The sequence below is a fragment of the Hibiscus syriacus genome, unplaced genomic scaffold (assembly GCF_006381635.1).
Source record: "Hibiscus syriacus cultivar Baekdansim isolate YM2019G1 unplaced genomic scaffold, ASM638163v2 tig00109924_pilon, whole genome shotgun sequence".
Classification (NCBI taxonomy): Eukaryota; Viridiplantae; Streptophyta; class Magnoliopsida; order Malvales; family Malvaceae; genus Hibiscus; species Hibiscus syriacus.
Genome location: NW_024062530.1, coordinates 49,217 through 73,501, shown reverse-complemented (window position 1 = coordinate 73,501; position 24,285 = coordinate 49,217). Strand labels below are relative to the sequence as shown.

The window sequence follows — 24,285 nt, the reverse complement described above, 5'->3', positions numbered from 1 at the left end:
AATCAAAACTATGTATAGCTGGGATCACATGTTCCATATGCATTTCACGGTATGCGCCGCCTTGGAAAGGTTGTTCAAACTGAGGAGCCTTTTTGTTCAACAAGCACATGATTCCTGCATGGCATGAAAAATCTACCATCAATCAATCAAATAATCTGTTCATATGCATCGGTATCGAACAAATTAATTTCAAGTGATATTTGAGATTGTAAGAGATTTAGTCATTAGAATGACGAGACAGAATTTGTAAACACGGAACACAAGTGAGATCTTGTACATGATAAGCCTAGGAAATAACATGGCAACTAAAACTAGGCAAAATCTTCATTTTACTTCCCTTCAGCTACTACAAAGTGGTTTGAGTTTCATGCACAAAAGGGTTGAAAAAAATAAAGTGCTCTGCAGTATTTGTTGATTATTCCGTGTAGACGTGCTCCTAGCAGAACCATCCCTCGTCCGTGTTCTTAGAATGAGTAAAGGTCTACAACAAACTAAAGTAAACAATACCTGTGTCGTAAACAATGCAACGCTGACCCATACGAAAATAGTTCTCCTCCAATACCATATGATTCTTTTGATAGAAGGAAGTTCTGAGTTAAGTATGAGGGATGCATCGTATAATCCAGGAATACCGGCAGCCGGTCTGAACTCTGCTCATTGTTCAAGTACTACTCTTAGGCAATCGGTAGGCACGATTCCTTCATTTAAACCTCTAATCTTCGAATTCAAAGTCTGTGCTTCTGAAGTATAGCTGGTGATTAGAGGAGCAACCTTGAAGAATGTCAGTAAAAGGCAGATAGGCTCACTCCTGAATTTCAACATGCATGGATGGCTTGCGCTGGCAAGAGTTTCACCATTAACAGATAGGAAATCTACCCTCACCTTCAAAAAGAAAAACGTTACAAGTCATCAACTACCGATTTGTTTACAAGTAAAACTCATGGGTTAATTTACTGATAATGAAATCCACTACTCACGAAGAAGCCGCGAAGAAGCTGCCCTCTATAAAACGACCATCTTTCCTTGTTAGAAAATTTCAGTAGCCTTTTTCTAGACTTGGGTTTCAGCCAAATTAACATCAAGCTCGATCAATGTATTACATTATTAATACAAACTGACATACAGGATAGAAATGTTCATGAGAATGTAATACACCAGAAAATATAAGTGATGGAGAGAAGTGGCAATTATTAGAAAACTCTAAGGTCATGCTGCTAGTACGCAAATTGATTGATCTCCAAAAAGTCACCCAACTTATGGTATTAGGCTGCCACTAACCTATCAGGCATTCTAGCATAAGAAGCAGAATACTACAAAATCCCCTGAATTTAGCAATAACTATAATTTCCTGCAAAAATACTGGCTATACACTTTCCACCTACTCAAGAGGTAAATAACCTGTGGGGAAAAAATGCCGGATTGTTAAGGTCGACAGACACTCCGAGTGCCACAACAAGACAATTCACTAACTCCCTATGTCAAGTTACTTCATTTAACATGTTATATGATGAGTAGAAAAGGTACAGAATGTAACCATACTTGAACAACAATCAGAACCATAAATTCGGTTTCTAGATATAAAATGCAAACCATAAATGAATAAGGAAATTAACATGAAAATAATAGCAACCTCTGCATTCCGTAAATCAAACAAATACCTGGAACATCCCAAGTTTTTTGTTGTACTCTGACTCTGGCAATGTCAAAGAAACAGTAACCTTCAATTTGTGATCCATTGATATAACTCGGGGACCCACATTCTTCCAAACATCTATCTTCTCCCTACATTTCGAATCACAGCCGATGGCAGCACAAGATACAATCGGAACAAATGCAACGGGACTAGTCTTAGTACAATCGAAGTTCAACATTTCCTTTATCTCCAATGGTTTCTCCACCAAATACCTCATCAGAACCTCACTGCTAGCAAGTGAAGTTAACATTGAACCAAATAAAACACAGCCAACATATGTAGCAAAGAACATTCCCCAGCAGAATCGAAACACGAGGTTCCATATTTATTTATGATAGTTTATGCAGTCATTCATCATAGGGCTAAAATACCCACAAATCGAATCCCATAAATTTAACAACTTTGTGATTACATAAGCTCTACCATGATTGAAAGCTTGAAAAGGATCAATTATAAACATGCAGCCGTGACTTAAAAATGATATAGGTAATGTAACGGAGCTAATCAGCAAATTTAACTGGAACCCGATTGCCTTTATCACAAAACCAACTATAAACATTAGCAAACTGGAATTAGAATTTAGTGACTCGCTGAACTCAGCGCTCGAGTCGGCGCAATTATTGCGGGCTTGGTCAACTGATTCCACATTTTCAGCAATGGTGATCGTTGATTCGACGCTGTTGTTCTCCTCCGATACGCGGATGGAGCTAACTCCATCCCGAGATGACTCAGTTACCGCCAAAATGCTTTCATTTGGCTTCAAATCGAAGAAAATATTGTATCTTGGCTCTCTAGAACTGGACCTGGTCCTGGAGTGGTCTTCGAGAGTGGAAGCTTCTGGAAGGGATTCAATGGGTTCCTTGCCGGTGATTTCCCGGCGAGAGAAGGTTCTTCTGCAGAGAGTAGAGGGTAAGTGAGACGTGGAAGGCTCTGATTGATCACAGGTAAGGCAATCGTAAAAGGGGAAGTCGTCGAGTGCATCGAATAACTGATCCTCTTCGTCGGAGCTTTGGGATTCCATCGGGAAATATGTCGATTATACGACGGTTTGATCTCTTTCCTTTTTTTCTTGGGCAATTTTCAGTTGTTTTTAATAAAAAATTTCACGTTTTGATCGAAGGGAGTTTTGTTTTATCTTAAAATTTTTAGGTTTGAATATTTGTATTTGTAGAGTGCTTGTATTATCAAAGATTACTAAAAGTTATAGATATAACATATTAAATAAAAATGGTTAATCCATTAATAATATTAATAATATTAATCTAATACTAATCTAATATTTTTACGTATATTTAAATATTGACATGACATAAATTAAATTAATATTATTAATAGATTTGATATATAAAAAATGTCCAAATTGTACATACTTTTTTATTTAAGGGATTAAATATTTTTGGTCAATTTAGGTGTTTAACGTTTTTAATGTTATTATTTAAGTGTATCGATTGTAACAGATGTTAAAAAAATTTCGTCAACCACTCAAAATGATATCTTTATAAATTTTTAAAATTTTATTTTTAAAAATTAAAAATTGTTTATTATTAAAAATTAAAATCTAAAAAAATTCTCAAAATCTTTAATCCTAAAATCATTTATCTCACCTTTCGATCGTCCACCGCCATTGTCGTCCCTACCGACGGCTTATCCACCGTCCGCCTCTTACCCACCTATCTCCACCTTTAATCATGGCTTTAAACTCCCACAATTTCTAAACTCAAATCCCTAAATTCCAACACCCATCCATCCCAATATGTGGATGAGTGGTCGGAAGTGGTCAGTGGGCTGGTATTCGACGGGTGAGTTAATGATCGCCACAATGGCGGTGGTGGTTGGTGTTGAAATTGAAAGTTTTGGGACATTTTATGGAAAAAAAGAAAAATTTTGAGTTTTTTTCTTTTTGAAAATATATGAATTCTATTTTTTAAAAAAATTAAAAAAAAATAAAAGTTCAAGTCAAGTGTTAAATATTGATTGGTTGACTTATTTTTAACGAATTTTTCAACGGCCGTTACGACATAGACACCTAAATGATAACATTAGAAACATTAAACACCTAAATTGACAAAAAAAAATAAACACCTAAATAAGAAAAGAAGTATAATTTAGGTACTTATTTTAATATATCGCCTTATTAATAACATGAATGACTTTTAATAGTATCTATAAAATTTTAAAAAAATATATATTATTTAATATTAAATAATTATTCCTACAATAATATTTATTATGATTATTAATGGTTGAAATGAGTATGTTTGATGAAATTAATGGTTCTTGAAATCCCATCGTTATCATATTGATGTTTTTATTTAGCAACAAGGTGCAGTGTTGTATACATAGTAATAATAATAATAATAATAATTTAGTATTAATATTAATATTTATCAATGGTATCTGCATAATGTATATGCATTGTCAATAAGTTAAGAAGATTTAAGCAATCACTATCATCTAATCACTTTAAACTATTCAATATATATACCTAACGTACCACATTATATGCCAACGCAATTCTTATAATATGTACTCATTTTTAATTAGAACTATTAATTAATGAGTTTCACCAAACTTCTTTAAGATTGCTTTAGAAAATTAGTTCCCCACATCATCTTTCGATGCAAAAGTCATCTTCAACTCTTTCACAAAATCTATTCATGAAATGCTAAAAAAAAATGCATAGATTTAAGGTGTATAAAACCCTTAAACTAAAAAATAATCAATAAATTTTTTAAAATGTTTTCATTTAATTAAGTTTGTATATTTTATCAGATCACTTCTTTATCTGATGTTGATCATTAAATTCAATGACTTTTTGGATCAATCGATGTTATGTATCGTATCACAGTAGTGTCACGATACATTTTCAGAAATTTATAAAACTTTAATAAAGTTTTTTTCTCCGAATTTTAATATTTTTTATATACTTTTTCTTTAAAAGATCAATAAATTTTATACGAAAGAATCGTAGCATCTTACGCAAAAATAATATATTAGAAAAAACTATTAAGATTTAACGGTCAAATTCGATTAAAAGAAATTCGAGAGTTTAATTATTTTGTCTCTCTAAAAAGTTTAATTTATTTAATGTTTTTTTCAGCACTGAAACAGTGGGGTGGGTACCTTGCTGAATGGCTGAATGAAGTTGTATATCCCCCCCCCCCCCGTTAAAGTTGAACTGAAACCCCAGCCAGACATTGCTCCTTTGCTGATTCATTGACATTAAATTCTAATATATAATAATTGAAAGAAAATAGTAAGCCTAACATACCTTTCATATTATTGAATACCTTCTGGGACTTTTCCAAGACAATTTCATAAAGCTTGGGAGCACAGTTTCTACATTGGGAATTGCCCTCTAACATGCCCTTAGAGGCCACAACTTTGATTCAATGTAGGACCCTACATTGTGGGATCTTTATACTACATAATTGGTTAGAGCCAATTGGCAAATTGCCAATGCCATCACTGTCATATATATCAACTTACTTTGCTAACTCATAATGATAATACAAAAATAAATTCAAATTGATTGCATTTGCATGTTACTTTCAACTAGGAATATGGGGGTTTACTGTTTAAATATATTATTTTTAATTTTTAAATTTATGATTACATTATTTTTCAATATTATTTATAAAAATTGTATCCTTTTATGTTATGTAAGATGAAGGTGTATCTTGTCAAAAGTAAATGTCAAATAACCATTTTATGTGAGACACATTCTCATGTGTGATAACCGGTCAAAAACGACAAGCACGTTTAACATAATACACCTTTATTGGATTTTATCATTTCAACATGAGTCTTTTGTTATTTATTGAACATATTTTTAATAAAATTAATCCTACATTAGAAACCTAAATTATACTCGTTTTCCTTTCTTAATATATAATTTTATTGACTCACTTTGACACTTGAGCTATTATTTATGTCTATTTTACTTCGAACAACTTTTTTAACTCAAGATCAAAAGAAAGTTCAAGAACCAACATGTGTAAACAAATATGATTCAGGGGTCAAATTATAAAAGTATAACGTTAAAATTTAATCCCAACATTTGATAAAATAGTCTCTTTGATCTCTATTATTTTTTATGCACTATGGGCCTAAACATTACATTTTAGGACAAAATATCTCATGATTGAGTGAAAATGTCGATGATGTGACAAATACCATGTGTATAAGTACTTATGTGAGACTATCACATGTACATAAGGGATGACACATGCCACACAACCAAAGTAATGACGTGATATATACAATGTGTATATAAGTGATGATATGGCAAATGTCACGTTAAAAAGTAATGATGTGATATATCTAAAGTAATGATGTGAAATTTGTCATATCATCACTTATGTACATGTGATATGTGTAATGTTATCCTGAAGCATGTGTCATGTCGTTATTTACATACATGCGACAATCTCATATCTATACTTTGTACATACAAGACTTGTCACAATAGTGACAATTCTTGACTGGTAGTTAATTAATTATTTTCATCCAACTATATGTTAATTTACTTAATCATAAAAATATTAAAAATCAAAATGTTCTAAAAGTATATATAAACTAAAATAACTATTTAATTAAACAACAAAATATTTTTAACCCGATGCATATTATAAATTAAACCTTTATTTGAATACGCACTGTTTGCAGTCAATGGTGAAATCATTTTAATAAAAGAATTTCACCATTTCATTGAGAATAATATTAAAAACGATAACATTAAATACACGATTAGTTTGACGAGAAAATAATAATAGAAAGAAGCCAAATAAAAGAAGGTAAGAAAGATAATTGATGGAAATGTTGGATTAAATCTAGAAAAGAATGAATAAGCCAACGGATCATTTATTAAAGGTAGGAAGCACATGATTGACTACATTTCTAAATATTATGGGATCTAATATCGTTCACATAAGTCTTTTTAATAGTATTAACTGATTATAAAATAATATTTATTTAAAAAAATTTAATTAATTGATAACATATGCTTTGCAGACGTAACTGACTTAAGATCTATAAAAGAACAATATTCTCTTTTACAATGAGAATAATATTCACAATAATTTTTTACCTTTAAGATGAAGCTTTTTTAATATAATTGTTCATATGTATATATATTCATCACCGTCATTTTCGTTAAAGACCATCATGATATTTTGCTAAACTTGTTTTTTGGTATCTTTTTTAATTTGTCTGATATATTTATAAGATAATATTTGTTCGAAAGATTCAATCATTTCACAATCGACTCTCACACACTCCTGCAAACGCTATGGTCGAATATGAGACCTTAATGGATAACAACAATCACTTAACCACTGAAGTAGTTTTGTTCGTACAACTAAATTGTTGTATCGAATTGTATTGAACTATTGATTTTTCTTAACATTGTGATCCATGAGAATAGCTTTAAAGAACATTCATCAATGGAATAAATAATAAGAAAGAAGGTGAGATGGAGACTTGGCTAGACATAGAGTTGCATTAATGGGGATTAGGTATTTGCATTGACAGAATTCACTTTCTCGGGAAAATTTATTCAAAATCATTCAATTCCAAATGTAGCATAATTTGTGGTCCTCGCAATGATATTGCACACGGAATATTTAGTTTATATTGGCAACATTTTAATTTTGCCCTTCCTTCTTTCTTCTTCGCTTCCCTTTGATTTTACCCTAAAGTAAAAAAAATGAGTAAAGCATGCAAAATTTATTAATCAAACGATTAAAATTTATTATTTTATTATTTTTATTCGACTGTAGGTTTTTTCAGGTTAAAATAATTGATCGAAGATAAACCTTTGAATACCTACTTCAATAAGGATTTTTATAATTATAAGAAAATAAGATTCGAATCTTAGATAAGGAAATATCAACATCACTTAATCATTGAACATTAAGGTTATGGGCCTCTAATAAGGATGGTACATTAATCAAGTAACATATAAATTGTTCGCTTTATTGCATAATCGAATCGATCAACTTAACTAAACTTTAATATAAAACTATGTTAAACGACTTAACTGACCAAACCGATTGATGTTAACTCGATCTGATTAGAGCGATTAAATCGATTACCAACAATAGTGGTGAAGCCAAGTGAGAAAAGGGGCCATATATAGATGGCAGCCATGGATGGTTGTGCTGTGGTCCTCACTTTATGGAGACTCTGAAGCGGGTAAAAGTTTGCTTGCTGTGACCCACAAAGAGATAACCGACCAATGGGAGCCAACTGATAATTACTGCTTTCTGTTTTGGAAATCAGAAGGTTGAGTCTCCAAGCCATGAATGGAAACTGCACTCAAACTTGTGGAAAAGCTTCTCACATGCATCCAGCCTGATGTGCATAATGCAGTCCTACTGAAATTTCGGTGGACCATTAATGTGAGTTTTATGGTATCATATTACAATAATGATTATGCGGCTGATTCTGTATTACAAAACATCGATTCTTCTTCAAGCACACACCTTTTACTGGTACGGAAGAAGAACTGAAAAGCTTAAGCCAGTAACATGTGTGTACGTTGTCAATAGATGAATTTATTATTTTTAAAGGCCACTCGAACTTAGGACCTCGAAGTTCCGGAGTCCTCTTCATTGCGTCAATGTTGATGATTAGAACTAAACATGGAACACCTTAAAAACAAATGAACATGTCTTGATCTTATTTATTTATAGCATGTAAGAATGCATTACAAAGGTTGTTATTTTCCTTACATGATCATCAACATACACATACTTTGATTCCAAAACTGAGAGAGAAGAATGGAGAATGCAGAAACAAGGACAGCATGAACAGATGGTGCATAAAGTCAACAGTGGAAAGAAGAGCCAAATGTGGGCAAGAAAACAAAGGGGAGGCCATAAATTTAGTGTCCCCAGACATGAAGCGAAACACAGTTCCATGGTGAATGGTTTAGTTTGTAATTTATAAATGGTAGCTCAGCTATAAAGCTTCTAGGTGAGTATGGCAGAGTGACTACTCCTCTTGAATGATTGTTGCCATTGCCATTTATCATTTCACTACAACTTATTTCAAGGACGGATACAAAATTTTATAATAGAGATTACGAACTTTGTAAATTATATTAAAAATTTAAGAGACAATCACAATACCGTTTGAAGGGACAATAAAAAATCTCGAATATGTATTAGATTATAAAACCGTGAATTTTAATGAAGATATTGTTAGAAGGAATAATAATAAATTTCGAATATATTTTAAAACTAAAGTCGATTTAAGAAGACAAATTTTCTTAAGGAAGAAGAGAATCTCATATAAACAAACCGAGCCTTAGCCTAACGTCTCATTCACCACCAATAGTAGTCCCTCTCTCTCTCTCTCTAATGTAATGCCATCCCTTCATTCACATGAAAAAGTAAAATGCAAAAAAGGGTTTAATGGTTAGTGATGTCTGAACCATACAAGTGATGATTCCCAACTTTAACTTTTCTTTTTTATTCTTCACCCTTAATATAATTCACCATACTAAGAAATTTGACATTCCTTTGAATAAGGTTCGAGTTAAAATCCTATCGACAGAAGAAATAATGTTGAGGGAGCCTCCCTCGTAGAAGTATTTTGATCCGACTCTACTAGTATGATTATCGAATACGGTCGAAATTCAAACACTACTTAAAATGGGGTATATAATAGAATTAAAAAAGAGGGGAAGATTAATTAGCTGGTTATACAAAATGATGATAAACAGAAGGTTTTCTGGTTGCTTACATTTATAAATAGAAACCTCTCAACCCTTCTTGCTTCCATTTTCTGCACTCTTCTGGTCAGAGATTTGCAGCTAAAAGAAACAAAAAACACATCAAGAAACCCTTTTCTTCTTTTCTTGTTTCTCTCTTTAATTATCATACTTGCTTGCCTTTTCTTTTTTTTTTCCTTTCCTTTCCTTTCCTTTCCTTTCAAGGTTAGTCATCGGCTATTAACTGAAACACAATCCTTTTAATCAGTTTTCATTGCTTCACTCACTTGGGGTTTCAATCCAAATTCACTGTTTCTTCATTACCTCTCTTTATATATATATATATATATATATATATAACTTGAATTCTATATGTACTTTTTTCAAAGAATATTTATACTTCTTTCCCTGTAAACTTCAACAGTGTTACTAAGATGATGATTTTATTACCAGTTCGTATTGTTTTCTGTGTATACAGTTTGGAATCATGGTGTACCCCAATGAATCTCGCGAGGACTCTTCCCAGAAGAAAACGGGGAGGGGAAAGATCGAGATCAAGCGGATCGAAAACACGACGAACCGTCAAGTTACCTTCTGCAAGCGGCGCAACGGGTTGCTGAAGAAGGCCTACGAGCTCTCGGTTCTCTGCGATGCCGAGGTCGCTTTGATCGTCTTCTCGAGCCGTGGCCGCCTCTATGAGTATGCTAATAACAGGTATCACCACTATTTACACATTTCCCCCACCCCTTTGATCTCAATCTCTCAAAGCGTTATCATATATATATACATACATACATATATGTTGGTGACAGCTTAGTGAAGATTTGGGGTTTGGAACAGATATTTTATGAGTAGTTTTATGTAGAAAATTTTTATATAATTTTTATATATTCTGGTGTAAAGCTTAGATTGAGTTCTCTAAAACTAAGATTCAGTTGTCTTTCTTGCTTCTATTTTGTCCTTTTTACTTGTATAAGCTTTAGGGCTTTATATATTACATATATATCTTTAGGGCTTTATATATTACATATATATATTGCTTTTTATATATGATATTTTCTTGAGTTCCCACTTTGGTGGATACATAGATCTGGTGCAATAGATAAGCATTAGAGATACATACATATGTGTATTGAACACTCCATTGTTGTTAAATCTTATGCTTGCTTTCCCTTCTTCTGTCATAGCCATGGGGCTAAAGGGCCTATATAGCACAAATTTGATCCGTCATGTTTCGATCGCTCTGATTTCAAACCAATGAAACACAGTTAATGGGACTGCAAATTGGGTTTTCAAAAACAAACCTCCTTTTTCCAACCAATCACAAACAAATCAAGCCGCAATTCAGTCACATCAAGATTAGGGTTTTTTTTCCTACAAGATATTTTCTAAATCCCCACCTCGGGTACCACGTGAATTCTCCTTGTTCACAGTCAAACATGCCCAAATTAGGGTTTTTGTTCATTAACCACATTAGGGTAACAACTCCCCCTTTAATACTTTTTACGGGTAACCCTTAAATGAAGTGATCATTTCACCTCATTAGGGTTTTGAGGACCCAATTACAGTAAACATTAGGTTGGTGGTTTGTCTTAGTTACAGAATCTTTTCTTCACGTCACCACACGATTCTTTCAGTTCCTTGATTACTGACAAATGGGTTATATATATATTCTTTCGTCATTGCAAAACACATTGGGATATATGAAAATTTTCTTTCTTCATCTTGGATCTCATTTTCATACTCTTTGTTAGGGAAAGTGAGTTGTTTGAGCCAATGAAAATTTAGCTGAACGAGTCATCACAACAATGTCAACACTGTTGGCATTAGCTTCCCGTTTTGCATTTGTGAAAGATCTTTGCTTAGATTTATTCGTGCAAGTTTTGGGACTTAAAAAATGGTTTAATTTTCCCCAGTCCTTGTACTCTTTGAACTTGTCATGAACTTGAATGTGCGAGGGAGGGGAGAAATTCCTATAATCAAAAGTATATGGACTATATTTAAAAATATTGAAGAGACAGGGGCTGGAAGAATAATTAGACCAAGAAAAATAGGGAAAAAGCGAGTCAGCAGAGTTGTCTTCTCTGAGACAACGTACGGCAACTGCGAGCCAATGGGAGAGTTCTGAGGTTTTGGCTTGTTTCTGTGAAAACTTGTAACTATGGCTGCTGCTGCTCCACTGTTTCAGACACTGACAGAAGCTGAATTTATTTATTATATTTTATCAAATAAATAAATAAATTCTTCTTTAGGGTTTTGCTTTTACTTCAACCCGTATTTCAATTATTTTTATTCAAACCATATTTGGATATTTATCTAAAACAAGGTGGTTAATACTAAAATAACGTACGGAATAGGGTATTATCCTTCGTGTAATGGTTTCTGACACCGGCACGAGTTTTGACCATAGGAGAGGTCTGTGCCAATCATGATGCTCGAAACAGTGCCAGCATGGCAGGCTTAGCCAATCACTGGCTCGACGAAATTAAGGTATCAGCTTTGGGTTCAAAGGTTTCGTATTGGATTCAAGTTAACTCAGAAAGTTGGTTGATTTGACCGTGAGTTTAAATCAAGTATTCTTTTTTAAAAATTAATATTAATCGAGAATTTGATATAAATATTTTATTATTCGGCTTGTAGATGAATTAGCTGTTATTTTAAATAATGCGTACATATAGGTATGATGACGGTATAACGTTCATCTTGTTTAATCATTACTTTGAGATAAAAGATGATATATTCCTTTTAGGCTATCTTAGTTAGTATGGTATTGTTTATCAGATGAGTTTGGTTTTTATCTGTTTAAGAATAGTATAGTTATTACTACTTAATTAAATTAGAATGCTGAATTAATATTTCTTTATTTGAGTTTTGTTTATTCGACTATCGTTTTGTTGATTATTTGTTGATTTATGTGTTGTATTATTGTGATGAAATGAGTTTTAGTTTAACAATTTTAAAAAAAATGTTTTTTAAATTATTCAAATTAGATCGAAACAAGATTGAATTTTAATCTCATATTTTAAGATAAGTTTAGAATTAATAAAACACAGAGCTTAAGATGGATCTAGATTAGATAAAGATATTTGATATTTAAATCAAGATTGTAAAAACAAAAAATTCATCTCATCATCACATGATCATTTCTAGGAGAAATGAATGACATTTTATCTCTCCCCTACAAGAATTTTTGAAAATTTAACCCTAAAGCAATAATAATTTTTTTTCCTTCGTACATCGATGTTACTTTTGAAATCTGTATATATTGGTCAACAATCTATAGAGCAACTGGTTAAAATCTCTCAGATATTAGTGGTAAAATTTCTCTTTTCCTCTCTTTAGAAGGGGATTATTCAACAAAAGAAGAAGAAGAAAAAGAAAACTGCATATATTGATGGTGTTTTCTTTCTTGTCATTAATGATTTTTTATATATTTTTTATTATTTGATAATAAATTATGAAAAAAAATTGAACAATTAAAGTGATTATAAAATACTATTTGTTTAAAATTTTTATTAATTGTTAATGACATATAAACATACAACAATTTTTCGAACATATATCATTTAAGAAAAACAATATTCTCCTAATTATGTAAAATTTATGAAATAACGTTATAATTCGAACACAGTAAAGAGGATTATAAATATGATAATTCCGCATAGTGTGCTGCATTGAATTTGCCTTGTTTGCATATTGAACTTATTAACACAAATGTTTGCAGTGTCAAAGAAACAATTGACAGGTACAAGAAGGCTTGTGATCCCTCCAATACTGGGTCAGTTGCAGAAGTTAATGCTCAGGTACGATAAACTCAAACCCTCATTTCTTTCTATTTTATTGAATAAGACCCCTAAACTTTATTATATTCAAATAAGCCCTCAAATAAGCCCTTCATCTTTACATCTTATCCAAATAAGCCCTTAACCTTTTAATTGGCATACCCAAATACAGTATTACCAGCAAGAAGCTGAAAAACTCCGCAACCATATTCGGAATCTGCAGAATACAAACAGGTTATTTCCCATCATTTTCATTCACTTTCCACCATTTATGATCTTCTCTATCAATCTTCTTCTCTAACAATAATATATGCATATATAATTCCAGGCAAATGCTGGGTGAGTCCCTGGTGGGATTGCCTATGAAGGATCTTAAGAGCTTGGAGGGTCGTTTAGAAAGAGGAATAAGTAGAATCCGTTCCAAGAAGGTATCTCTTCTCTGAATGATAATTCATGTAATTTACAAAGAATTCTTTTGAATATGATTTGATTTCCCCCCATTAAAATTCTACCAGAATGAGCTGCTGTTTGCAGAAGTTGAGTATATGCAGAAAAGGGTAAGAATATTTGCGAATATCCCATTTGTTTTCTTGCTGATTCGGATAATATTCGAGTTACCTAAGTACTATCTGCAACACATTAAGATTCGGATTCGAATATTTATTATCTGAATCTGTTTTACTTTTGTTGATAACGAATATGGATATTCGATCTCTATGTGTGATTATAAATATGTCCATCGCAGGAGATTGACTTGCATAACAGTAACCAACTTCTCCGAGCCAAGGTCTGATCTCTCTTCTTTCTTTTATGTGTCCGGAATCTCACATTACACGGTATTTGTTTCAAACAATTAACTGAACTTGAATCGGTAAACCGTTGGTCGAATGTTGCAGATAGCCGAGAACGAAAAGAAGCAACAGAACATGAACTCGATGCCAGGAGGATCGAATACCTTCGAGGCGATTCAATTGCAACAATTTGACTCTCGGAACTATTTTCAAGTCGATGCTTTACAACCCTCACATTATTACCCTCAGCAACATGACCAGATAGCCCTTCAATTAGTGTAAGAATCTTTGCAAGAAAAAAACAACATTGTGTACGTTTTGGCTGATGTTTCATCCACGGTTGAGCTCTAAAAAGTTTCTACCGCTGTGTGCAGCTAATGTTGCCGGGGTGTACGTGGTGGTAATCGCGGCGGGGAAGTTGAGATATTAAGATGAAAAAAGCTACTATATAAGGCAGGAATAAATTAATTAACTTTTCTTAAATGGAGGACTGTAGAACTCTTCTGCCATGTCTTAAGATATGTAGAGTGTGTGTGTAAGACTGATAAGTTTGTTTTCAGACAAGGAGACTTGTTCCATATGTTTAAAAACATGCATTACGGAGCCCATCTCTCATTCTATGATATATATATATATATATGTATAAGTCCTATTTTCTCATATATATCAATGCAGGTTTTATGTTTCCTGGTTCTAGAGAATAGGGATCATGATGAAAGGGATAAATCAACTTTTAGCCCCTGATTTGATTTGTTTCATTCTTAAAAATATCAGAAGATGAATAAAATAACAAAAACCCTGGAGTTTTACACGAAAATGTGTGCGTTGATTAGGGTAAGACTCATAAGAGCAGCACATGATGGTGTTAATTTTGCGGACATCATCTGGTGAATTCATCCAGTCAAATGCTGTGCGTGGAGAGGATCGGTAGAAGCCACAAAAAGTCACCGGTCTCCTGCCCCACGGGATGGATGAAATTTAACGTTCATGGCGCGGCTGAAGGGAGTGGTTGGAGCGTTGTTTTCCGTTCCGTGTGCGGCCTGAAATGGCTGAAGTGATGGCCATCAATGTTCTTGAATCCGACTCTCGTATGGCATTGTTATTGTCCATTGATCGATACATTCAACAGCTGGATGTTGTCCATTTCGATTTCTCACCCACAAAAGGAAATGGAATGGCAGATGCTCTTGCAAAAGTCGGGGTGAGAGATGAATTGTTTAACAATGGTGTCCTACTAATACTGCTTCTACTCTGCACTGCGATTTCTTTACCCTCTAGTTTTATTAAGGAGGGGGAATAAAAATTTGTATCTCCATGCATTGTTGCTTTAACATAGGAGTAGTTTTGTTTTGATTTTTACTGGAAAGTAGCTCTAGTCCTTGCCCGGATTTATGTGAACGTAAAAAAAAGCACCGGTACCGAAAATAAAATTTAATGTAATGTCGAAACTACATCTCTTTGCTATTATATGGCTTCATAAGAAGTTTAAGAAAATTAATTAGGGATGATAATGAGTTGGGTTTCTTCCCGCCCGAATTTAATTCGAATATAGCATTTCTTCACTCGTCATTTCATTCTATTTGAATTTAGGGAAGCTCCACCTACCTCAAAATTCGACCCGATTTAGGGAAAAAAGTATGTGTTCGACTCGGTCTAATCTGACTTGACATATATATATATGTATCATATTTGTCAGGTAAATTAGGGACCTAATTGAAAAATATAGAGAAATAAATATTAAATCAATTATACATAAATATACAGTAAAACTTCTATAAAGTAATAATATCCAGACCACGTAATTTTATTAATTTAAAAATATATTAATTACTCGATAAATTAATAATATATTAATTTAAAGAGATTTTTTCGATTCAACGAACTTATATTATTCTTCATGAACAAAACATATGCATTATAATGACTAATTGAATTATATTCGTGTACAATGTGACTAATTAAATATAATACATACCCCTAAAAAAAATAAACTAATATGTTTTGAGGAACTTCCATGGCTTGTCCTCATATTTCTTGTGTGGTTACACTTTTCAAAGCAGTACATCCCGATTGGAGCATTTTAGCTATAAAATTTGGTCTTATGATTGTCAGAGTACATATACCGCTAGTTGGAATTTATATACTGGGTAGCTAATCCAAATGTTTAGTATTTTGACTATATCGAACAAAAACAAAAGTTTACAGTAACATTTTCGAACAAATGACTTAATGAGCAGCTAATATGTGTATGGTGTGGCATGATGGAATTCATCACGTGCGAAGTGTTTTTGCTATTTTTGTGTTATAGTGAGCCACCGGTATGTTTACAATTGATAAGTTTTATTAGATTTATTTTAGGGTTAATAGAAAACTTTGAGTAATTTGTTTAATATATAGTTAATATTCATAATATATTTGACCGGCAATTAATAATTCAAAGATTTATCATATTCAAAGAGTGGAATCAAAATCAAAGAAAAGATAATAAATAAGAGAACAAGAGAGTTTTGATTAAAATTATTTGCTTATATTACTTAGGAATGGGATGATACAAACGAAATGAGAATGGTCTTTATTTATATTTGATTTCTATTAATATAATGGTTAAAAATAAAGTATATCAATGGTTAGAATTAAATTTCACCTACCACAAATATTAATATAACTAAAAACTTAATCATATAATTCACATGAAATGTTCACATTCCAAGAGCGTGTTTTCAAAATTATTCCAGACTGAATTAATTCTAGTTATCTGGTTAAACCTAATATTGATGTGGGTTATTGTGCACGATTCATGACACAAGTCATTAGTCTTGAAAATGTCAATTATTAATTCGTCGGAAGATTATATTTCGGCACGAGATGCCAATGGCCATGGATCCCACACGGCCTCTATTGCTGCAGGCCGACGAGTCAAGTATGCTTCTGGCATCGGAGGGGCTGCAAGGGGTACAGCCTCCGGAGGTGCTCCTTTGGCACGCATTGCCATTTGCAAGGCCTGTTGGGCAATCCCTGGTAAGCCAAAATCTGAAGGGAACGCATGCACACCGGAGGATATCCTAGCGGCCTTTGACGCAGCCATAGGTGATGGTGTCGACGTACTTAGCGTCTCCATCGGCCTCCCCCAACATAATTCTTTCGACCAAGATGTCATAGCTATCGGATCGTTGCATGCTTTAAGTCGCAACATAGTCACCGTATGCGGTGCCGGGAACAATGGTCCTAATCCGTCAACTTTGTCTAATGTAGCGCCATGGATAATAATCGTTGGTGCTAGCTCCATCGATCGACAATTTTACTAACCCGTCTATCTCGGAAACGGCGTGGAAATTCCCTTAAGATCCAATCCGATCATAAATTATAATTTATCATAAATCATAAGTTCATGATTTTTTTAAATTATTTTGTAGGGATATAGTATGTCACAAAACACAATGAATGTCATGTATCCATTAGTTTACGCAAGCGCTGTAGCTCTCCCTGGTGTGTCTACAGACTCTGCAGGGTAAGTATATTTCATCTTCTCTCGTTTTTGGTTTTGTAATATTGAATAAGATCCACTGTTGTTTTACGTTAGGTATTGTCTAGCAGGTTCACTTGACCCTTCCAAGGTGAATGGGAAGATTGTGCTTTGTTTCTCAGGAAGTGGAGTAAATATAGATAAAGGCATTGAAGTGAGTAAAGCCGGCGGCGTCGCTATGATATTAGCTCATCCCGAGTCTGATCAAACTAAACTATTTTATGATGTTCATTTTGTTCCCGCAACTGAAGATATGTATGACGGCGCAATTCAAATTCTCCAATACATTTATTCCACAATGTATCCAACTGCAACTATCATGCCGGTTCAATCACGAACTGACAAAGCGCCTCACTGACATCATTCTCTAGTCGTGGTACAAACCATGTTGATCCGTATATTCTCAAAGTAACTGTGAATAATAGAATTATTTATATATAATCAACTTTATATATTATCTGACTTGATTTCTGATATTTTTTCTTCTTCTTTTATGACAGCCTGATATTACCGCTCCAGGATTGTATATTCTGGAAGCATGGAGTCTGGTATCGTCTCCTACAAAGCTTCCATCTGATCAAAGTGTAAAGTCAAACAAAGGGGGTAGGGGCTGATGTTTTTCAACAAAAGGCACCCCCAATTTTTTTTATTTTTTTAATGTAATAGGGTTAATTACATTTTAATCCTTGTATACTTTAGGGGGTATTTACAAGATTAGTCCTTAAGCTTCAACTAATAAATACCCTAACCCATTTAGCTTCAAAATCATCCCAAATCATTTCTTTCTTCCTATACTAAAGAGTTTTCTTGAGTGTTTTGTAAACCCCTGTAAATTTCTCTCTTTAGTAAAATATCTGCAGCAGTCCGGAGACGTAGACAAAATTGGCTAAACTCCGTTATCAATTTCAGGTATTATTTTTCGGTTTTTATTTCGCATTCTTACTAATCTGTTTATAGGAAAATTACTTATTTATTTTATTTTATTTCCCAACAACTGATATCAAGAGCTTTTGGTGCTGAATTTTTTTCGGTTTTTGCGAGGTTACTATTCATTACTATTCACATTAATAGTGAATTTCGTGAATAGTAAAAATTTTGTCGGCGATACGAGTTTGTCGACGGAGGTGTTCTAATACACGACGGTTCGTAGAAATTGTCTGAAACGATCCAAATAAGCCAGATTCGAGTGGAAGCGATGGCTGCAGCGAAGGAGACGAAGGGAATGTGAAAATTGAGAAGTTCGATGGCGCGGACTTTAGCTTTTGGAAGATACAAATTGAAGATTTTTTTTACCATAAAAATCTATATCAACCTCTCTCAGGAAATCAACCAGAGGGCATGAAGAATGAAGACTAGACTCTTCTCGACAGACAAGCCCTCGGAGTTATCCGACCGACGTTATCCCGCAATGTTGCTTTCAACATAGCAAAGGAAAAGACAACGGCAAGTCTTATGGCGGCTCTCTCCAGTATGTATGAGAAGCCATCGGTCTCAAACAAAGTTCATTTGATGAGACGATTATTCAATTTGCGGATGTCGGAAGGGGCATCAGTGGCTCAACATCTAAATGAACTCAACACAATCACAACCCAGTTGAGTTCCGTGAAAATTGAATTCGATGATGAAGTTCGAGTTTTAATTCTCTTATCATCTCTATCATACACTTGGAATGCTACTGTCATATTACATACATTGCTAGTTGGAATTTACCTGGAGGGGTTGGTATTATAACCAATCCAGATGTTTTATATTTTGACCAATACGGTCAAAAACAAAAGTTTACAGTAACATTTTTTCGAACAGATAATTCAGTGGCCAACCAATATATGTACGGTGGGTTCATGTGGAATGACAGAGTTCACTATGTAAGGAGTGTTTTTGCTATTTTTGTGTCCTAATGAGCAACCAATATGTGTATTTTTGGTAACCTTTATTAGATTTAGATTAGATTTTGGTATAGGATTTGAAGAGTCTTGTTTTTTTAAAATAAATATTTATTTAGAATTTGATATTACATTATATATATATATATATATCAATTTATAAATATCGGATCTTTTACCTTCTATAAGGAAGTAGTGAAATAAAATATATCGATATAAATGAAACCTAATGGTTTGGTAATTTCTTACTAAACATTTTGATTAATAGAATATAATTAGGATAAAATTTTATTTTGAAACCTCATAATTTTTTTTTGTAAATTTGATTAAGTGATGTTTATGATAAATGTATCAATTTAGCTAAAAATATTTTAAATTATTTTTTAAGAAAATTTTGAATTCAATGTATTTATTTTAACAAGTTATTTTTAAAAAATAAAAAATAAAATCTCATTCTCATTCCAATTATTAAGATGAGAAGTCTTGATGATACTATGTTTAAAAAAGGGTGTGATAGAAAGTATATCTATTTATGTAATTATATCATATTAATGATGAGGCTTATAATAATATTATAAAATATTCATTAGCATTAACTAGAAAATAATTAAACAGAAAAGAAAATAAGATTTAAAGTGAAAACAAACACTCTTTAAAATTATTTAAAAAAAATAAATATTATCTTTTATTTATTATAACCACTTGATAGGTTCTATTACTATATTTTTTAGAATGATGCATTATAAAATAATACGTGAATGAGTTGATATTAGATGATCGATCATTAGACTTGAAAAATTGTAAATTGTAAATAGAAAATTTTGGGTTAGATGTATATTTAGTGACCATACCCTTTTTCCATTTATTAGAAGGGTGATACTATTTTTTTTCTTCTACTCTACAACTTTTATGTTTTACTAATAAAGTATCTCGGCAATTAAGGAATTATTTTTATCTTTTAAAGTTTTATATTCGAACATAATGTCTATAAAAATATATGGATTCATTATCAAATGATTGAGAATCTTTCGAACACATATTATTTAATATTAATCCAGAATAAAAAAAAATCTAAACTATAAATTTTCTGCTATTATAATATTAAATAAATTCCCTTGGGTCTTTTAATTAAATACATTGTGCGATTAATAAATTCGAAGCCTAATTAGTAAAGGAAATAAGCAATAAATTAGTAACCGTGAGCCACAAGAAAAAGATTACAGCAGCGTTGTTTTAGCCTTTTTGGCGGCCGACTCATAAACAATCAGAAATAAACACACAAGCCAGCGCCCAGGTTCAAAATCATTTAATCAACCAAATAAATAAGTATTCATGACATTAAAGTAAACAATAAAAATATTATTATTACTGTACTTTAGAAATATATATTTGATTTATTTTTCACTAATTTCTGTCATGATTTATTTTTTATTTGCAATCCAATCACTAGGTCGAACGAGACAAAAATATATAAGAAATTGAAGGTTTAATTATGGTTTTAATTTCTCCGATCTTTTCACTATTGAAATTATCAGTTAAATATTACACAATAGCAGTATGTAAAAATATAAATATTATTAATTTAAGTTTTTTCATTACTTAATTTAATAATTTTATTACATTAATTGTAAGATTATTTATTGATATATATATATTTGCTTACATGACTTCCACATTAATTTTCTTTTTTGTTGTTCTCCCAGTTCTAAGACTTTGTCTTAATTAATCCAGACCAATTCACGTCTCACATATGATTTTAGTGGATGAATCTCTCAACATGGATTTTCTGAACAAATAAGGACTCAAACTCAACACCTTACTTAAGTGATATCAATCTACTTACCACTTGAACCAGTCCCTTTGGTGACTTCCACGTTACTTTATTTTGATCACGTGCAATCCAATTTAATGAAAATCTTTTGACGACATTATAAATTGAATTTTAATTATTAAAATCAAACTATTATAGAATATATATATCCTTGAAATTAAGAGTAAATAATTCGATTAGTACATAGATTTAGAGAGTGTAATTAGATCCAAATAATATAGAGGTAAAGTATAATAACATCGTTCAGTCGTGCTCAAAAAGTTGTTTCTATAGTTGAATTTTATAAACTATAAAACAATTATCATGTCTAATAATTTATAATAAAATAGTTATTAAATTTGTTGAATAAAAAAATTAAAAGAGTGGGGATTGCAGACGTCATCTGCAGCAACACGAAAATTACAATCAACAGAGTAATTAGTACGATTTAGGGCTGCTCCTATAAATTCCCTTCCTTTTCCTTTCATTTTCCCTCGCTGTTTGTTTGCAAAAACCATTCAATCTCTTCATTCATTTACAAGGGAAAAAAACACTACAAAAATCTAATCAATCAGATCTCGCCATGGCTGCTGAAGAATTCCAAGAGTCTGAGGTTATATTTCCCGACTACACCAGCGACATTCACGCTACACATCATCGAGAACACGATGACGACGATGGCGGCGGCCACTTCGATCACCGAGCAGGATTCTCCAGAAACGGCAGCGTTTCACTTAGGAAGAACACCGAGACGACGAAGAAGAAGGTAGCTACCGGTTCGCTTCCCGTTAACATTCCACGTCACCATTACGGCAGTGTTTTCCACTGCGGCGAAGATTTCGAGGAAGACGAAGAAGAAGAAGGAGAAATAGTGCCGCCGCACGTGATTTTGGGGAGGAGAATCGCCGGAAAGATGGCGTTTTCCGTTTGTACGGGCAATGGAAGGACGCTTAAGGGAAGAGATTTGAGTCAAGTCCGGAATTTGATTCTTAGAATGACTGGATTTTTGGAACCATAACCAAATCATTTTCTCCCATTTTCTCTTTTGATTCTTAAATTATTCATTGTGGCAGAGGAGAATTGGATTAATTACAGTAACACAAAATCAACACGTTTCTCTTTGCTCTCTTTTTTTTCCTGGTAAATTTAAAGTTTTCGTGCAATGATTAAATTCTGCAAAATTCCGGCATCGGCACCGCCACTTTAAAGGGGGAAAAAACACAGTTGGAGTTTGCCTTGGAATGGGACATGATCCCAACAGGAACAGCTGATTATTTTGATCGAGAGAGAGAAGAGAGACACGGTAAAGCAGATATGATAACTGCCTGCTCTCGAAGACAGCAATGGAGTTCATGAGATCTATGTTACTTGTTTTTTTTTAAAAAAAAATAAAAAATAAAAAATTAAACATCAGTTTCTCTAACGTTGAATAATTATCTTTGTGAACTCATCACAAATGTAAGGGGCGGATGTTATGAAATTTAGTACTGCATCAGTCAATAATTCGTTCTAGCATCTACGATGTTCTATCATGAAAACGTAGTCTTGAAAACACTTGTACGTTTATAGATGTTACATTATTACATACATCTAGCATGATTATTGATCGAGTAACACTTTTAGTTTATTTAAATTTGGACTGAGTAGAATAATTTTTTATATGTTATTTGATTTAATTTTTTTTTTAAAATATTCGACTCAAAATTCAATTTAAATTTTGAAACAAAAAATTATACTCAATCTGATATTTTGATCTGACTTGACACAAATATGTATAATAAATATAAAAATATTTCTTATAACATGACCAAAAAATAGATAATCAATTATCATAACCACTTTATACTTATTAATAGGGGAAAAATCTATCTTACTCTTATTCAAGGACAAAATTAGTATGAAATTCAACGAATAAATAACAATAATAATAATAAAAGATGGTTATAGTCTACCTATTAAATCACTAATTAAAAATTAAAAATGAAGAGATTAAGATCTAATTTATTTATTTTAAAATTGAAAAAAATTAAAAAGTATTTATACCGAAAGAATGATAAGTCAAAACTCAATTTGTCTAGTTTCAAAATTAAGAGGACCTAAAAACAATGGTATCCAAAAATGAAGGATTATAATCTAATTCACCTAGTTTCGAAATTAAAAGAACATAAAAAATAATTAAATCTAAAGAAATAAGAGAAATAAAACTTAATTTGTCTAACTTCAAAATTAAGATAACTTAAAATATAATTAAATCTATTTTTTTTAAAATTATAATCCTTTTTTAAGTTATATATAATTCTATATGTCTTCTTATTTACATTAACTTTTTAAATAATAAACTGAATCGATTTAAAATTACATGTTAACTAAAGGATTGTTTTTATCATTTGAAATCTTGGGTTCAAGCACGATGATTATAGAATGTGAACGTATAAACATTTATTATTTAAAGATTAATTTTTTTTCCAAACATATATTACCTTACATTCATCTTACTCACGCTTATCTTTAAGTTTACGAGTACAATATTTTGGGATAACATTAGGAAGGAATAAAGATTAAAGATGCCTTATATTCATTTGCTGTAAAGCTGAAAATTTTCTGTTAAAGTTTGCAGGTCCCCATAGATCTAATGATGAGTTAAGAAATCCCAGTACTTTTATCTCACATTCATGCATATTCACAATATAGGTTATCATTAAAATATCAAACAAGGATCAAAGTATAGTGTTATAAATACAAAAGAATCAAAATCAGATGAACTATATAATTACACGTTAATTAATATGATAACCTAATTGCATGCTTCTTTTCTTTCTTAATTACTGTTCATGCACGTGTTTAACTTATCTGATTGTTTCTAAATTAGTTGCATGTAATTTTTAAACTTCTCTAATATTTTTTTATAATGTTTTATTATGTTCATAATGATTCGAATTTTATTCTACTTGTAATGATTTAAATCTTTTTCGTGTAATTATCAACCAATATAATGATTAAATAGCAAATAGATCTATATTTGTTTAAAGTTTAATAATTTAATTCCTCTCGAAATTTGATCGTAGCTTCATTCCTATTAACATGGA

At 32.1% G+C, this 24,285-nt stretch overlaps 3 protein-coding genes and 1 pseudogene across 4 annotated transcripts; 3 read left to right on the top strand and 1 right to left on the bottom strand.

Moving 5' to 3' along the window:
* Positions 1-339: 339 nt before the first annotated feature.
* LOC120210405 lies at positions 340-22,229 on the bottom strand (annotated as a pseudogene).
* Positions 9,473-14,564, top strand: LOC120210443 (agamous-like MADS-box protein MADS1). Of its 2 annotated transcripts, XM_039209158.1 has the most exons (9): positions 9,473-9,635; positions 9,889-10,124; positions 13,135-13,213; positions 13,365-13,426; positions 13,521-13,620; positions 13,708-13,749; positions 13,938-13,979; positions 14,089-14,261; positions 14,358-14,564. In XM_039209158.1, the coding sequence occupies exons 2-9, from the start codon at positions 9,898-9,900 to the stop codon at positions 14,359-14,361; spliced, it is 729 nt and encodes a 242-aa protein (XP_039065089.1). In that variant the 5' UTR covers positions 9,473-9,635; positions 9,889-9,897; the 3' UTR covers positions 14,362-14,564. The 2 variants fall into 2 exon arrangements, with proteins under 2 accessions (XP_039065089.1, XP_039065090.1); XM_039209159.1 differs by lacking the exon at positions 14,358-14,564 and having other exon boundaries at positions 14,089-14,265.
* LOC120210403 (subtilisin-like protease SBT5.6) lies at positions 16,806-18,120 on the top strand. The gene is made up of 4 exons (XM_039209141.1): positions 16,806-17,252; positions 17,397-17,491; positions 17,564-17,831; positions 18,007-18,120. Exons 1-4 carry the CDS (start codon positions 16,806-16,808, stop codon positions 18,118-18,120), a joined length of 924 nt encoding a protein of 307 aa, XP_039065072.1.
* On the top strand, positions 21,711-22,661 carry LOC120210444. The gene has a single exon (XM_039209160.1). It carries the CDS (start codon positions 21,783-21,785, stop codon positions 22,215-22,217), a length of 435 nt encoding a protein of 144 aa, XP_039065091.1. The 5' UTR covers positions 21,711-21,782; the 3' UTR covers positions 22,218-22,661.
* The last annotated feature ends 1,624 nt before the right edge of the window (positions 22,662-24,285 follow it).